At 34.7% G+C, this 16953-nt stretch overlaps 2 protein-coding genes across 3 annotated transcripts in view; one reads left to right on the top strand and one right to left on the bottom strand.

The window, feature by feature from the left end:
• LOC117111024 (E3 ubiquitin-protein ligase ORTHRUS 2-like) overlaps positions 1–12897 on the bottom strand; it is a 15148-nt gene extending 2251 nt beyond the window's left edge. Inside the window, exons 1-8 of one of the 2 annotated variants that reach the window (XM_033253884.1) lie at positions 12635–12897; positions 9151–9280; positions 8763–8930; positions 5970–6081; positions 4426–4602; positions 3499–3582; positions 2798–2905; positions 1429–1626 (exon numbers count right to left, since the gene is read on the bottom strand). In XM_033253884.1, coding sequence (XP_033109775.1) covers positions 1429–1626; positions 2798–2905; positions 3499–3582; positions 4426–4602; positions 5970–6081; positions 8763–8930; positions 9151–9243 — 940 coding nt within the window. In that variant the 5' untranslated portion in view covers positions 9244–9280; positions 12635–12897. Of the gene's footprint in view, positions 1–1428; positions 1627–2797; positions 2906–3498; positions 3583–4425; positions 4603–5969; positions 6082–8762; positions 8931–9150; positions 9281–10659; positions 10809–12634 lie in introns of those variants that run through there. The other variant, XM_033253885.1, reaches the window with a different exon arrangement.
• A 2928-nt stretch (positions 12898–15825) lies between these two features.
• Positions 15826–16953, top strand: part of LOC117111023 (pyridine nucleotide-disulfide oxidoreductase domain-containing protein 2-like) — a 24338-nt gene continuing 23210 nt past the window's right edge. Inside the window, exon 1 of the mRNA XM_033253883.1 lies at positions 15826–16108. Coding sequence (XP_033109774.1) covers positions 15899–16108 — 210 coding nt within the window. The 5' untranslated portion in view covers positions 15826–15898. The remainder of the gene's footprint in view (positions 16109–16953) is intronic.

Raw genomic sequence — 16953 nt, 5'->3', positions numbered from 1 at the left:
GCACAACCCACCCCTATTAATACCTTACTCTATTAATCCCCTCCCCTTTTAACCCTAAATATACAACTTGTGTAAATTAATTCACAAAATAAATACTAATATTCTAATATCTAATAAACATGATTGATTGATTAGGTTTGAAGGTAAATTTATTAGCGTGTTAATACAATATAAAACACCAATTTGATTCAATGATTATGACTAAATTCCTGGTTTATTTACAACAGAAATGGTATCCTGATGTCTTTCTTAGGAACTCGTGGAGGCCTTTCACGCTGGTACAACAACCCTGATTTTGAGAATGTTGATGATTTTATAAAATCTAAAAGTGAGACGATTGAAGAGGACTATTATTGGCGTGCAGTGGAGTTAGGAGATGATCGCATCCTTTACTCTGTACCGTTATTGACAAATGGTTATGTTAGAGGTAAAAATGCCTATTATAAATATATTTAAAACTAGAAATTGCAAATTGCAAGTGAAGTGCTGCGAAGTACAACTGCATATAAATTTTCTTCGAACAAAATTATTTATGCGAGTCAAGTGAAAATAATGAATAATAAAAATATAACAAATAATATGAGACACGACCCATTGTCTATATTAGAACACTTCTCATTGGGTAACAAAGTCGTAATTCTTCATTTTTGTCAAAACGTGTCTATAGTGGTGAAAGTTTCAAAAATTTCTATGTATGTGGAAAATGTAGTTGATTACCAAAGGTTACAATTTTAATTTTGAAGACTGCATGGTCTAGGAAGTGTACATTTTTTTATGGGGCAAGTTTCCAAGGGCAGGTTTTCTAGGGGCGAGTTGACTGCCAAAGAGTGTTGCCAAAGTGCGAGCCAGCGTGTTATTTGATCACAAGTGCGAGACATCAAGTGTGACCCAGAGAGCCATGACGTCACGACAATAGATACGAGACGTTAACGAGTTGTGTGAGGTATCGGCTGAGATTTGTGGAGTACAATTCAAAAAACAACTATAGGTCTAATAATGAATTATTGTGATGTTAAATAGACAATGTTAGCTATCAAGGAGCGACATTGTTTGGGACCTTCGTCCCTTCAAGGCTAGGCCTAATACCATCCTGCTAGTCTAGGACTAGAGTAGGATAAGGCTCCGCTTTTCAATCGTCTTAGGCCCTTGTTTTTTGACAAACAATGACCTTTCAGAGGTCAAATTGCTGTCAAGAATATGAATTGGCTGCTTCGCAGCAAAAATATATTACCCAATAACAATAAATGACAATCAGATTTCTGAATTAATTTCTATTAACTGAACATTATATTTGCATTAAGTGTATTTTATTGTTAACATTTTAATTCATCCAGTAAACCTACAACAAACTTCAAGATAACAATGATTTGATTTATTGTGTATACTTGCAAATTTAACTAATACAAATTTAAAGCTTTAAAAATTTACTTTTGATTGTGTTATGTTTTTCATCCAAGATTTCAGTTTCCTCGTCTTTGATTGACTTGTTCTTGATTGGACTTTCATTTCTGTCGATCAGATCCCACGGGGGCGGAGCCTGATCCTCAATGCGTCTTAGGGCGTACTTAAAGACTCCAAATCCAGACAGCCCAGTTGTAAACCAGTATTTCTCAACTTTATATAGACCTGTGAAATAGAAGAATATGCAACATTATCACAAACCAGGTCAAGTCTTTAAATAGAGTAGCAGAACACAAAATTGGGCAATTTTGAGGGTGGAGAAATACTCTTTTCAATCAAAATGCAAATTTTCAGCACTACGTGCCTAATTTAAAGCCAATGTTTGACTAATTTTTAGCTCTGATGAGAAACATGTGACTGATTAATTAATAGATCTTTTGGCTCTACTGCCTCTATTATACTGCCCCCACGAGGCTGACTGATTAATAGTTGATAATACTGTAGATCATTTTTACTCTACTTTCTCTATTATACTGCCCTCACTTGGAAGAAACTTTGGTTGATTTATTAATAGTTGGTTAATTAATGGATCTTTTTTAGATCTACTGCCTCTATTATACTGCCCTCAACAGAGCTTTTGAGATTACGAGAACCTGTTTTCTTTTAGAGTATTTGTAAAAGCTAACAACGCTACTCATTCAAATCCTACTGTACCCTGGGCTTTGCCGGACAAAGGGCTTGTACGAAAAAGTGGATGAAAAGTAAGGAGTGGGCATCGTATTAAAAGTTTACTACCTCTAATGAAGATTTTGATCTTTTTTTTAAATATCCTGATCATTTTTAAATTTCATTTTTTGCTTTTAAACATAAGACCATAAAACACATTACAGTATCTGCCAAATTAAGGATCTGTAATGCATAACAGTAATGTTAATATTGATAGATAGATAGATAGATAGATAGATAGATAAGTATTTTGTTGTGCATCACACCAAGGATAACCCGGGAGTCTGAAGACTTGTTTTGGGATCCTTCTGATGGTAAATTTGGCAGTACACCGGGAGACAATCCCCTATTCTTTTCCGAAGAGTATACTGCGTTCTTTAACAAGCACATGGGCCATACTGCACATAGGACCAACGGCTTGAATGTCTCATCCGAAAGACGGTGCGCTATCGTAACTTGTATTTCAGCCCTCCAGCTGAAGGAGATGCATCCAAACACTGGCTTGAAAAATCTTTTTTAACAACTTTTCTAATATACAATTTAAGTAAAGCAGAGTTTTAAATTTTGTCTTTTTCTATATTTTTCATTAAAATTAAAATACTTCTTCGTGTCTATGGTAAACAACAAACAGAAGCATTTTTATTGGTTAAATTAATGCTGTTTTACAAACCATCATAGCGGTATCCGTCATCAGGGGCAAACGGACTATCAAGTTTGTAGCCACGAATGACCCGCACAGGTCGACCGTTTTCTGCATTGCGACTCAAAGCCAAATTTACTGTAATCAAAGTAGAAATTATATTAATGTACAGAAACATTTTTGACATCATGTCTACACAGGATCAAAGTGAAGGTGGGGGTAAGCATATCACAGCATGTAGGAGTCTTAAAACATTTGGTTTTTCCAACCTGCAGATTGGGGTTTCAATCCCTCACTTTGCATTTCGCCTGTGTCCTTGAGCAAGACACTTTTATCTGCATTGCTTCTATTAAAAATCATCTTGAAGAGCTTAAAGAAAATAAAACCAACCCATGAACTATTCTAAAACTAACCAGTAACAATTTACCAGAGAATCAAATTGAGAGCGAATCAGCATCACTGAAGCGTTCTCCAGCAATTTGAGACACATGGCACAAAAAGCATTCACAGGTGCTCTAGTGATACTAGTGATTAATCTAAAATATCCTTAAGAAACAAAAACGAGAAAAAAACAAACGAAAAGAGAACATATTAATTAGAGAGACTGAAAAGAAGTGTTTTCAGTTGTGTCTTGAAAACAGACAAGGACGAAGCTTCATGGATTAAAGACAGCAGCTTGTTCTAGCGAAAAAAAAAGTGAGAAATAAACAAGTGTATGAATAGAAAATTACCTCTTGTTAAGGTTTGGTCTTTGGATTGGGGTGCAGTTCGTAAGTTCTTTGGGTTGCTTTTTGTCCCTTTGAGGTCTCGCCCGCCTATGAAAACAAAACATCCACAGTTTATTATAGCTACTTATTTATTTTCTATGGAGAATATTGGAACATTATACAGTTGATTTCACCCACGAACAGTGAGAATCTGCCAGAAATCAGGACACCCTCCCACACTCTCACAAGCAAGCAAAAATCTCCTGGAAACCAACCCATCTCCCACAAATTCATGCTAGCATGTTTTTACAAGTGTATTATCAATTGTCTGGATGTCAGCTGGTGATGGGTATCATCAAGTGCAGCAAAATAAAATAAGATGTGTTAGGAAAACTCCTTTCCAATTTCTTAGAAGTGGTTTTTTACTTCGGACCATTGTCATTGTTTATACAGTCAATTCTTAAATATATTTATTGAGAACCTTTTATAAAAATTGTTGGATTCCACTTAATAAACTATGAGTACTATACAGTATTTGTTAGCTACATTCCAGTGAGATACGCACCTTTCCCCAAAAAAGCTGGCACCCCCAGTCACCCACCCCTCTCTACCGAAAATGTTTGAAGCAAAAACTAGAATTACTATTTTTTATTCTATGCAGTAAAGGCAGAAATATTTCTCCAGTATAAAAAGTTAGAACCTTTGAATTCTGAAAATGTATAAGCATTTTGAATTTGTGTTTAGGGTGAGTATTATAGCTGGGAGGGGAGTGGGATCACCGGTCTTTTCCCCCACCCCCGCCAGTGGCGTAAAAATCATGTTCAAGTAGCTAGCTAGTAGTAGCTAGCACGTATCGAGCCCAACCCCAATTTCACCTTCGCACCCCATAAGCCACCCATTTAAGGACTATCACTCCTAGATACACCAATGTTACATTCATCATCACGTTACCTGAACCAGTGTATGTGAAACAGTCACCAAGGTCAACATCATCTTCGTAACCTCCGGACAACGCCAATGAATAGCATCCCTCCTGTTCATTTCCATGGATGCCAGCCACGGTAGGCCTATGGATCCCAGCAGCTGAACATTCCATTCTTGACCACCACCAAGTACCTACCTCCACTCCTAAAAATAAACAAGTTCTTTTAATCTCAAAAGCTCAAAGGAGGGCAGTATAATAGAGGCAGTAGATCTAAAAAAGATGATCTATTAATCAATCAACTATTAATCAATCAACCAAGTGTTTCTAGAGCTCCTCATGAAGGCAGTATAATAGAGGCAGTAGAGCTCAAAAAGATCTATTAATCAATCAACTATTAAGCAATCAGCCACATGAGGGCAGTATAATAGAGGCAGTAGATCTAAAAAAGATCTATTAATCAATCAGCCGATCGTTTCAAGAGCTCCTCATTGGAGCTAAAAAAAAAGAAAATTCCATATTTGAATATTTCATTATCATTATTTTTATAATCAAATGATTACTTGCGATCTGTAATCAAAACACTTGTAAACTGACCCACATTTTATAAAAAGAAAATTGCGGAAGTGGGTTGGCGCAGGACAGTTGGTTTCCCAGCCTCGAGGTAGGGGTTTCAATCGCTTGCTATGCACTTTGTTGTATTTGTCCTTGAGCAAGGCACTTTGACTGCATTGCTACTCTCCACCCAGGAGTATAAGTGGGTACCTGGTAGGGTTGCTTGCTACTGCACCAATATGGCAGGAACACGTTGACACAATTAACAGAGAAAATAAAGCGCTTTGTAACCTAAAGAAAAGGCGTTATATAAACACAAACAAGTAACAACAAGTTGTAGCTAAAATTTAAATTTTAATAATGTATTGGTATTATGTATTTCAGATACTTGAGTATGTTTAATCTTTAGGATGAGTGATTTAAAATTTTTCTCGCAGGGCGAGTGTGTCTCACTTCCTTTGGCCTTGTCACTTGCTGTACCCGGTATACAAACCTAAGTGTAAGTTGCAAGTAAAAGCAATTGACTGAATTGAATTGTTTAAAATTAGCTCCTTCAAGCCCTAGATATTACTGAGTAATATTATAGCATTCCTGGATTTTGAGAAATAGATTTTCATAAATTTGTTTCAATCAAACTAATTACCAAAAAGGTATGCAATAAATATTTGTTAACAAATTACAGAACTAAGAATTCGGGACATGCATAATAAGATATATAATTGGTGAGTTAAAGTGGGAGAAAATGTAATTCTAGACAATGTTAAAGCTCCTAAGATAGTATTAAACAAATTCCGAAAAAAGTGATACAAGCCATTATTGATTCTATATTTAAGTCCTAATATAACTCATTTACAGTCTGTATTCAATACACACTAGTGCAACAACTCAATTACATCATTGGCAAACAAGTCATCCAAAATGAACATGAAATGATATGAGTGTGCAATTAACATCAATAAAATGAGAAAACCTTTATCATTTAATAACACAAACTTATATATGTTTTTCATAAATCTACCTGGAATTACTCCAAAGGAATTCTCCCTTGGAGGTGCTTTCTTTGGCTTGTAGGCTACATCATTGTTGTACGATACATCATCTACTAGCAGCTCCTTTCCTTCCAGAGCTTTCTGAAAAATAATTTTTTTCTTTTTTAAATTCATATCTCCAAAAACAAATCCAAACTTACAAACAAAAGACATCCAAGATAAAAGAATAGAAAATAAAAAATAGGTTCCTAGTGAAAGTGTGTGTCTACTACCCGACATAGTTTTCTGGTTTGTTTATTTTTGGCTACTTTTAACTCACCCACGCTTCCAGTGTTGGAAATTCACTTGAATAACTGTACAAGTAACAGACTGTCGGCCACTTAGTAAACTTTCTGGCACAGGTCTTATCCAGCAGCTTTCTGTGTTGGTGATTCACTTGAATAACTGTACAGTAGAACCTCGATTTTACGTATGGTACGGGACCAGAGGGCGTACGTAAATCGGGGGATTCGTAAAATAGAGGTTGGGTTAAATTTGTGGTAACCTTTGACCTAATACCTACGTAATGCTCAATAAACGTATGTACGAACGAACGATGATACCTGGGCTAGACCTAGCCTCTAGGCCTAGGCCTACGAATAAAACCATGTGTTTAGTGTTTTTATTCATCACTTTACGTTGTCATAATAAAGTGTTCAAATAAAACCATGTGTCTAGTGTATTAATTCATCACTTTATATCTTTTATTTAACTAAAATAAAGAACATAAAAATATTGTAGATTACCTATACGACAATGGTATAACTTGGGAATTCCCCTTCATGCCTATTCTAAACAACAGAGATGTGCCAACCAATTAGCGTTCTTGTATGTGAAACAGCAACCATGTGCTATGCACTGGGCGACAAGCGTTCGTGTACGAAACTATGTCTACTCAGCTTCGTGTAGAAAATTCGACCAGACGAGTTCTTCCATGGTTTGCCACACGAAGCTAAGGAGGAAAGCAATAATTTTGAGCACCGTCGGTCGTTCATCTCACTCAGTTCACGTGGCTTTAGATTATAACAACCCGGTATTAGACTCAATCAACATTGCTGTTTAATGAAAATACGTTGCATTATGGTTTGTTTATTGTTATAGTTTATTGTTATATTCTTTTTACTTATGGTTGCTCTCAAAAGGGCCATTTGTTTTGAATATTTTTGGGGTTTTTGATGATGTCATCGTCGATACGAGGCGTACGTAAAACAGAGGGTTCGTATAACTGGGGTACGTAAAAACGAGGTTCTACTGTACAAGTAACAGATTGTTGACATTTTAGTCCTTTCTAGGACAGGTCTTATGTAGCATGGCATCCTATTTCATAAACTTTACTTTTAATTTTTATCTTTAGCCCATCAGAACCATCCCATCATTATCCTCCACCAGATTTACTCTTACAAAGTCAATTGCCAGACGAAAAAGCGTCTACTGACCCCCAAAGGGGTAGTAGACACGAAAACCAAACAAATCTGATAAAGTCACTTATAAAGATACAAGCAGGGAATATCAACTGCCAGTGCCTAGTGTGAGAGTTTCACCGGAAGCAGCGGCGTAAGAAAAACATCAACGGAGCACCAATCAAACTGCCTCCATCGCTTACAGTAACCGTGCCCTGCAAAAGCTCTCAATATAAGCAGCTAAAAAATGTAAATTCATTCATTTGGTTTCCAATGTTTTTAGATTTATACTTTCTATTTTGCATTTCGATTTCACAAAAAAAAAATAATTAGGCCTTTCATAAAAGGCTTTAGATTTTTTCAAATTTTGAAAAAAAATTAAAAATTGTTCACCAAAAAGTAATGTGAATAATAACAAAATAAATATTTGTTCACAAATGATTCATTATAAAATGTACAATACAGTCATACATCTATCTACATGTGTAATGTTATATATATTACTTATCTATGTTACAGTTAGTAACATGAAACCCCTTTTTGCACATGACTTGTTACGTTAAGCCTGGCATTCACTACGACGACCCCCAACTCTGCTGTCTGTGAGCGCTAGACATCTCAACGTAGTCTGCTGATTGTCGGAGGCAGTATGAACTGACTGTCCTTAAAAATGACTCAGTGCGCATGCGTCGTGGAGTTCCACATAGAATCGCGGCGGCCGACGTCCGTTGGGCGCAATGAGTGCTCGGCTTTACATCATCTATCTCGTTACCCTGGCGATTATCATGATCATTATTCTCACAGTGGATTTAAGCCCAAGCCAAGCTAGCCTGGAACCCCACCCACCCACCTAAAAAAATCTATTAGCTGGGATTGCTGCTGTGTTTAAAGAGCTACAATGAGGGATTTTACATTTGAATGATTTCAAATTATTTTTCCAGAATACAAGTTGAAGTTCAAAAGAACATTTATTTCTCAAAAATAATGCTACAAGTATAATAAATAACTTGCCAAGTTAGAGGGACGAAAACCCAGAAAGCGGAGCTTGTGTAGGGCTGCCCTGAATAGACTAAAAAAAAAAAAAAAAATACAGAACAAAAAACCAAAAACAAGACACACACATACGAGAAAAAAGCACAAACAAAACTAGCCCAAAAAGGGAAAAGAGCCAACAAAATGGGTGACAAGAAAACTGGACAACACAAGGATGCTGCAAAGTGATACGTGTTAGTAATAGTGATCAGGGATAGGTAAAGGGAATTCAAAATTTTGCATAATTTGATAGGAGGTCTTACAATCAATATGTAATATGGAGCTATACTATTAAGATATTCTTGGCAAATTGTAGGCCAATTTTTTTTTCATAGATATTATTAGACTTACCTGGCCTTTGAGCCTTCGGGAGCGACGATGGCCATCAGCAAAATCACTACCGTTATTCGTTTGGAACTCGGTGCCATCTTCACGAACAATCACCTTCCGTGGTGGCTCTGGGCGTGCTTCTCGCTTCCGTTTGACAGTCTTTTTCACAACTTTTGGAAATCTTTCAAACTGAGCAAGTAAGTAAATTTGATTAGATTTCAGGGAAAAAGAACCTATTAATTAGCAGCTCTTTGGATGATGGAGTTTTCTGAATAATACTAACATTTTTATATCCATTTTTTATAAATGATATTTGGATATTGGATTATTTACAATTCTATTATTTCTATACTGCTTAATAGGCCTACACCAATTCTGGATCTCCATCAAAAAAACTAATAATACTTACTGGGTTGATCAAGCCAAGTTCAGCAAGAACTTTCTTATTGTCTTCAATGTTTTTTAATCGAATCTTCTCATACTCTGACAGTGCTGTTGGCATCTTGAACAGCTATACAAGTTTATCACTATATTTAAATCTAAAAGCAAACAAATACTGTATATATTCCACTCACTGTGAACAAATATTTATGCTGTGGGGAAAGAATCAACTGAATGTTCTACAGACAAAATAATATATGCCAAATATTCTTTCTTTCTTAATATTACCAAATATTATTTCCATCTAAAGTTACATATAAAAATTTTGCAGTGACATTTTTATAATCAATACATGATATTTCATACTCTTTGGAGAAAGTTTGCTGCATATATTTTTTCTTTGATTTATTCAAAGTATAGACTAATGTAAAGTAATATTTTTATCACTAAGTGAGGAGAACTAGGTCGCAAAATAAGGGGATTTTTAATTGAGCATGATTTTTTTTGCCTTGGGTACTTTCAATAAAGGGAAAACAGGGGGAAGGTGGTGGGACTTGAGTCCTCTTTTTTGGCCATGATGGATGCTGGTTTCGGGAAGGGCGTATCTAGGATTTTTGGAATTGTGGGGGGGGCTGAATTTTGCATCATTACGGATGTACGAAAATAGCCAAAAATACTAGAGAAATTTTATCATAAGCCTAGACCCATGAATAAATAGTCTGGAAGTCCCAAACAAATAACATTCCACCAGAATATTTAGTTAAATTGTCCCTAGACAACTTATTCTTCACATATTTCTGTAAAATTATTGTGAAAACAATGAAAAAGTGGCTGTAACTATTCACCCTATCCCATTTCGTAAAAACTTAAAAAAAGTTTTTTTTTAGCTTTTTTCTTTAAAAAAAAATAAAAAAAAAATGTGAGTGAATTTATCTCTATTTTTTGCCAGATGCCCTACAAATTAGTCTAAAGTTGTTGTCTGATGTAAGATATTGCCATTCTAGGCCTCTGTGTGTTACTTTTATTCCACCTGATGAGTATTTTTTAAAAAATAATAAATACAGGCACATGGAAAAAATTATTAGATTATCATTCTTTTAAAAAAAAAAAATCGATGAGGGAGGGCGGTTTTTTTTAATTTTTTTTAATCGGATTATTTCGCTTCTGTTTTCATCGATGAGGGTGGGACTGTTTATATTTAGCTAGTGGTTTCATTTTATAGTTTTTTAAAGAAAATGTATCTGAAGTCACAAAATTGCATTGCTATTTTTATGATGTTGAAATAATTGATGTGGCAAAAACATTTTTTTTTTATTCCCGCATCAATATTTCCCAAATTTTTGATGCGGGCGGGAGTGATAATCTAATAAATTTTTCTATTTGCCCTAAATAAAAAAAAAACTTTTTCCACCTGCCCCTATTTATCATTTAAAAAAAAAAAGAAGGCAAACAAACAATTTATTTTATTTGGCCTAAGCGCAAGTTTTGCCAGTGTTGCGTAAGACCGTAAGATTTCATTGGAATGCGTAAGACTTACGGCGAATGCGTACAGGTTGACATGTCTGGTATGATAAAAGCTTTGTCTGCATGATCCCATACTAGGTAGGTACCACACGATGTGACGTCACGCACTTCAATTAGTGCCATTAACCCAGTTCAGCCAAGCATGTTTTTGTCAACAAAGCCCTTAAGAAAATATTAATATAAAATGCTTTTTGATTGGTTGAGACGTTTTCATCAGGTCAGTCAGGTCACTCAGGGGTCGAAGTAGTACACCATTTTGATTTTTTCCGAAATTGGTCAACTTTTATCAAAGTTATCAGCTTTTGAAAATTTCATTAAAATTCGTCGTTTTTTCCAGAGAATTGCGAGTAATAAAGTTCAATTTTTTAATAACGAAGATTAGTTTATACTGTATATATATCTAAGAGTTTATTTGCCAAATATGAATGTAAAATACGAGGCGTAGCAATAATTTTTTTTTTGCCATCGCAAAACCGACGATCAGCTGTTGATCGGCCGTCGTTTACACATTGTCGCGAGTTAAACCATAACGATCTTAACGAAAGTGCTGCATATAAACGGCAATATTTTTCATGTAAATAAAATAAATGAGTTAAAAAAGTTAACTACAGTAAATGATACTTAAAGTATTAAAATATACTTTTAGCTAATGAGTATCTAAAACAATAGTTAAATATTAAGGATTGAAGTGGATATTAAACATAGGATGATTTTGAGAGAATTGTGAGACATTGCTAGTTTTTGTTGCGAGAGGATTACGTCATGCGTAACGGCCAATGAAATGAAATGAATTTCGTCATTTGAAGTCCGGTGGGGGATAGTTTTACTTCTAGATTACCGCTGGTAATATTTTTATTTTCATTTGTGTAACTTAATCTAGTACATACGGTAATTATTATTTCCAGGCCCGAAACCTAGACTCAAAAATACCGTGGTGTCCGGCGGGGGATAGTTTTACTTCCAGATTAATTCTGGTAATAAATTTTTTCATATATTTATATTTATGTACTGTATATAGTTTTTATTGTATTTTAGTTTGTGAATTTCGATTTTAGAATTGTGGGTCAAAGGTCATCTGAAAAATTTATAATTTTCGGGTCCTTAATGAGTATTAAGGCTACATGACCAATGTAATTTGCAGTAAAAATTTACAATCAAAATGTACATTTTTTAGCATTTACAAAAATTAACAGAAATATATGGCAAAAAGTGACAGAAATAATATTATTGTTAACATGCAACTAACTATTTTACGTGCTCAGAAACTTCAAATGTTTATTATAAAACCGTAACCAGGGACGTTTTATATTCAACTTTGAATTTATCATGTGGTGCCTGTCCTAGCTAGGCTGGTAGATAGCCTATTAGATAACAATTAACGCCTTCCTCACCATCCTGTCAAGAGAGAGAATGCAAACACCGGCAGACGAGAAGGCCCCCAGTCGCGTCGTACTTTCTTTCAATCAATCAATCAAGTACTCCTACCAGGGAACAGCTCCTGCTCCTACCCAGCTCTAGAGGGCCTGCCTAGCCCTGGATGCGGGCTAGGGCTAGCCTAGGCCAGGCCTGGCTGATATTTTTAGATTAATAATAATAATAATAATAATAATAACAATAATAATAATAATAATAATAATAATAATAATAATAATAATAATAGATGGATTTATATAGCGCAAATAAACGAGGTCTCTATGCGCTTGACAATAATGAAGTCAAGAACACAAGGAAAAAAGCCGGGGAAAAAAAAACAAAAAACACCAAGCTAGCACCCAAACCGAAGTATGGATGGGGTTACACCATCACCGCCAACCGGAGATCTGTGTTAATTAGTACTCCGAAGATTAGAAGCCAGGGATATTTTTATCCAGGCCTAGACTAATATTCCCTGCTAACACATTGACTTGAACAATTTGTTACCAATATGTTATTAAATTAAATATCAGAATATACAATACAAGTTCTATTGAGTGAAATACTGTACTTACTCTGCAGACTGCAAGCACGTGCCTCTGTTTTGTATAGCTAGCGAAATTTAAATTGGATTGGTAGATGATGATGAGTAAAACCGCGCGAAATTAGTCTAATTTCACCAGCAGTCGCAAATAGCCCGTCGGCCGGGACTATATAATAAAAAGATATTGTGAATTGATAGGCCAGATATCAGGTATAGGACCGCAAGTCAAATAAACTTAATAAGGTGAGTAATTATTCCTATCAGCGTGACCACTCACAATTTTTGATATACCCAGTGTCTGGGTCGAAATTACCCAAGATTCAGAAAAAAATGCCCAAAATTACCCAAGCTTCCTGAAAATGCATTAAAATTTGAAAAAAAACCCCCCGTGTTTCTTGCATGTATATTTTCCTTTTAGTTCAATTTATAAACCATTTTTTATTGTAATTGTTTGTGTTAATTATTAAAATTAATATTCATGAAGTGATAATACAGATAGAAAAATACGCCCTCAGTCGGCCAGTGTTATCAGTAGATCAGTGATCAAGTTTTATTATGTAATGCCAATTAGGTAAGATCAATGGCAACGCAAATCACAAATAAACAATTCTGAACCCATGTTTATAGCAATTAACAGTCAATTAACAATGTTATGGGCACTTCGTTGAGTTTTGCTTACTTGAATGGACTGACATATACTTTGTTACTTCTTAATTCTTCCTCTATTACAAAAACATTTAATTTTCTTTGAAAAAATAAAATACCCAAGGATTTGAACGGAATACCCAAGAACCCAAGACCAAGTCAAAATACCCAAGATCTTGTGTAAATACCCAAGCAGTGGTCACACTGATTCCTACTCATTTTTTATCTAGAATATAACTATTATATAAATATTATAATAAATTTAGTTTATGGTAAGTTATAATTCATTAAAAACAGTTGTTTTAAGTTCATTTTCGTTTTTCATTTTTTTCATGCTTTTAAAATTTTCTTTCATTTTCTAGTCGTTTCCCCAGTTTTTTCCTTATGACTTGTTTTTGGTCCATTTCTTTTCTTCTGTAGCCTAATACTTGTTTTTCTTGCTTTCTTCTTTTCCTTTTCTTTTTCCGCTTTCCCTTTCCTTTCCTTTTTTTTTACTCGTTTCCGATATAGGCCTATCTAAATTTCTTAATTTTCCTTTCCTTCCTCTTTATAGTTCCTTCGTATATTTCTCTTTTTCTTTCTTTACCTTTTCTTTCCTTTACCTTACTAGTTCATTTATTCATTCATTTATTTATTCATTCATTCTGATGATTCATACTTTCGTTCATTCACTTCAACATGAATGCAACATAAAAACATGGTCAGGTGCATCTAAGCAAATATCTTACCGTAACTCAGTTAAAAAATCAGCGGCCCCTCATACAAAAAAATATATAATAAAAATAGCATAGACAAATAATTTATATATTAAAACAATTTTAATATATTACAAATTACAATAGGCCGAATTCAAAATCCTCTTTTAATTTCTTTTCCTTTCTTTTTCTCTTCCTTTTTAATTCATTTTCCTTCCTTTGTTTCAATTTGCCTCTGCCTCTCTCTCAATTTCCTTTTCCATTCTTTCACTTTTCTTTCTATTCCATTAAAATGTATTTCAGTAAATATTTTTCATGGGGGGGGGGAATGATTGGCATGTTAGCCAGTGTCGTAACAGGCGGGGGGGGGGGGGGGGAAAACTCCTACCGGGCTGGGTAATAAGAGAAAAGAAAGAGGAGAGAGGGAGGGAAAGAGAAAGAAGAGGAAAAGAAAAGGAAAGAAAAAGAGAAGAGAAAGATAAAGACAAGAATAAAAAGGAATTAGATATCATAATGACCAGACTCACAACACCCTGCAACCCCTTCTCCACTTCAAAAACTGTCATAACTCCTTTCTATGCTGCCCGATGGCGTAACCACTGTGGGACAAGGGGAAAATATCTATCTTTGGATAATCTTCCCCACCCCTTTATAAATGCCCTTTCATCCCCTGAAAGTGCCTAAAAACCTCAATTTTTGCGCGCATTTCTTGTTAACATGGCCCAATTTCCTCTAAATTGCACATTTTAGGGAGTTTTATCAATTCCAACGATTAGAATTAAAAACACCGGGGGACAAGGGGAAAATATCCATATTTGGAAAATCTTTCCCCACCCCTTGACAAATGCATCCTCTGAAAGTGCCTAAAATTCTCAAATTCTTTGCGCTCATTCTTGTTCCGGTAGGCCAATTTCCTCTATAGATTGCACATTTTAGGGAGTTTTCATCAATTCCGACGAAATTAGAATTAAAAACACAAAAATATTTTGCGCGCATTTTTTAGGGCATTTTTAGTTTTATCCTTTTAAGTTGTTTAAACACATGTCCCAAACTCAAGGAAGACAAATTTAAGAGATCATTTTAACCTAAAAGAAGGGCCTCAATGTGTATAGATGGTGAAAGAATATGTTTGTAATAAATAAAACCATGATGAAAATGCTTATATTTAGTTTCAAACACACGTGTGTGGCCTATATTATAAATAAGATAAGCCCTATGTGGTATTGTTTTCTATGTGGGGTGGGGTGGGGTAGGTATGGTAAATTACTAACCGGGAAATGAGGATTGTATGTTATTATTATTATTATTATTATTATTATGTTATTATTATTATTATTATTATTATTATTATTTTTGCAAAATAAATTGATGGAATTTGCTATTATAGGCCTAATCAATAAATTCCTCAACCGATATAACCTTAACATTCTTGGAATTGACATAACATTACTGATGTCGTACACCCTTCAGTGTGAAATGTGGCTCTCTTTGCAAGCACATCTAACATCTAAGGAAAGAAGAGCTTATATTGGTAAAGATAAAATAATTTTTTTATCAACATTAATACATTAGGCCCTATGCTAATTTTCATCTTTGTAAGACAGAGCAAATTATTTCTGTGACAGTCTTTTGAAGTGTGTAAAACTCCATTAATTTATCCCATACATAGTCAAAATATTGGGGGGGATGATACAATGGACCATCCCCTTGTCAAATATTGGGGGGGGGGGATATATCCCCATCCCCCTGGGATCTATGCCTATGAATATTACTTATGCACAATAGATACAGTCATAAGATTAATTTCATGGCCGAACTTTTCAACGTCTGGATTGTAGATTAGTGAATATACACAAAAATACACAGAGACCAAGGTCTGTGAGTAGGGTCAAGGCCTCCATACACTGCTACAAAAGTAAATCAACATTTGATTCGCATAAACAGGCCATTACTCTATGATGTCAAACTTACTACTAAGAGGTCAAAAAACATATATTAGCCCTAGATTTTATAAATCGCTAGCATCTCTTTCATCATCAACTGCAAATCGTTTTTTCTCATCATCATCACCGTCGTCGACCTCCTCCGAAGCATCATCATCTGCTGAGCTGAAGAGCAGTTATGATGCGATTGTTATTGGGGCTGGACACAATGGCTTGGTTTCGGTAAGGTTGAATTTACGTTTACGTGGTTACATCGTCGAAAAAGATCAATAAGCCCGTCACGGCAAGGAACATAATAAGATTAAGAATGAATCCATTGGTCATCCCCACGGTCGGTTTTTGAACCACCATCTGGGGGTTGAGAATCGAACTTTCTGTGGTTAAAATCAACTTGCAATTGCATGTATGTGTCACTATTCGAAATTACTTGTATAAAATCATTAAATAATCTAACACTCCACTACTACTACTGGTGTACGGTAAGAATGGCCCCGGAAAAAATGGCCCCATATGAAATGTAGGTAAAAATGGCCCCAATAATCAAATTCTGTATTAAAACTGATTTTCTTGAGTCAATATGCATTTTTTATCTTAAATAATTTAGTTTTTAAAAGGAATCTAACATCAAACAAATTGCCATTTACATTTTACTTTTTGCAATAATTAATATTCAATGATAAAATATTCAAAGATAAATAAAAAGCCATGAATTTCACTTTTTATTTTTTTTTTCCATTTAAATGTTAAAAAATAGCAACAACAAAATCAATAAATCAACATAAATCATGCATTTATTAATACTAAAATAATTTATTTGTGGCCGATTTCACGGTAGAGGAATCACAATTTCCCAGAAATTCAATCTGTCTATTGGTAAACCCCACAAACCGTGGGTTAGTATGAACATAAAATTATTATTATTTTTTTTTAAGAAAAAGAGAGTTCTAAAATCATAATTATATGGTTTAGATGGGGTTTGCAGTGTGTTTAGAGGTTTGTGATGTATTTGCAAGTATTTTTTCATAACAAAATCTAAATTTTAACCAAAAAATAGTTTGTAATGTATT

The sequence above is a fragment of the Anneissia japonica genome, unplaced genomic scaffold (assembly GCF_011630105.1).
Source record: "Anneissia japonica isolate Jap-2015-1 unplaced genomic scaffold, ASM1163010v1 scaffold573_len2283161_cov171, whole genome shotgun sequence".
Taxonomy (NCBI): Eukaryota; Metazoa; Echinodermata; class Crinoidea; order Comatulida; family Comatulidae; genus Anneissia; species Anneissia japonica.
The sequence above is the reverse complement of the archived record's forward strand: the minus strand, read 5'-3'. Positions and strand labels throughout refer to the sequence as shown.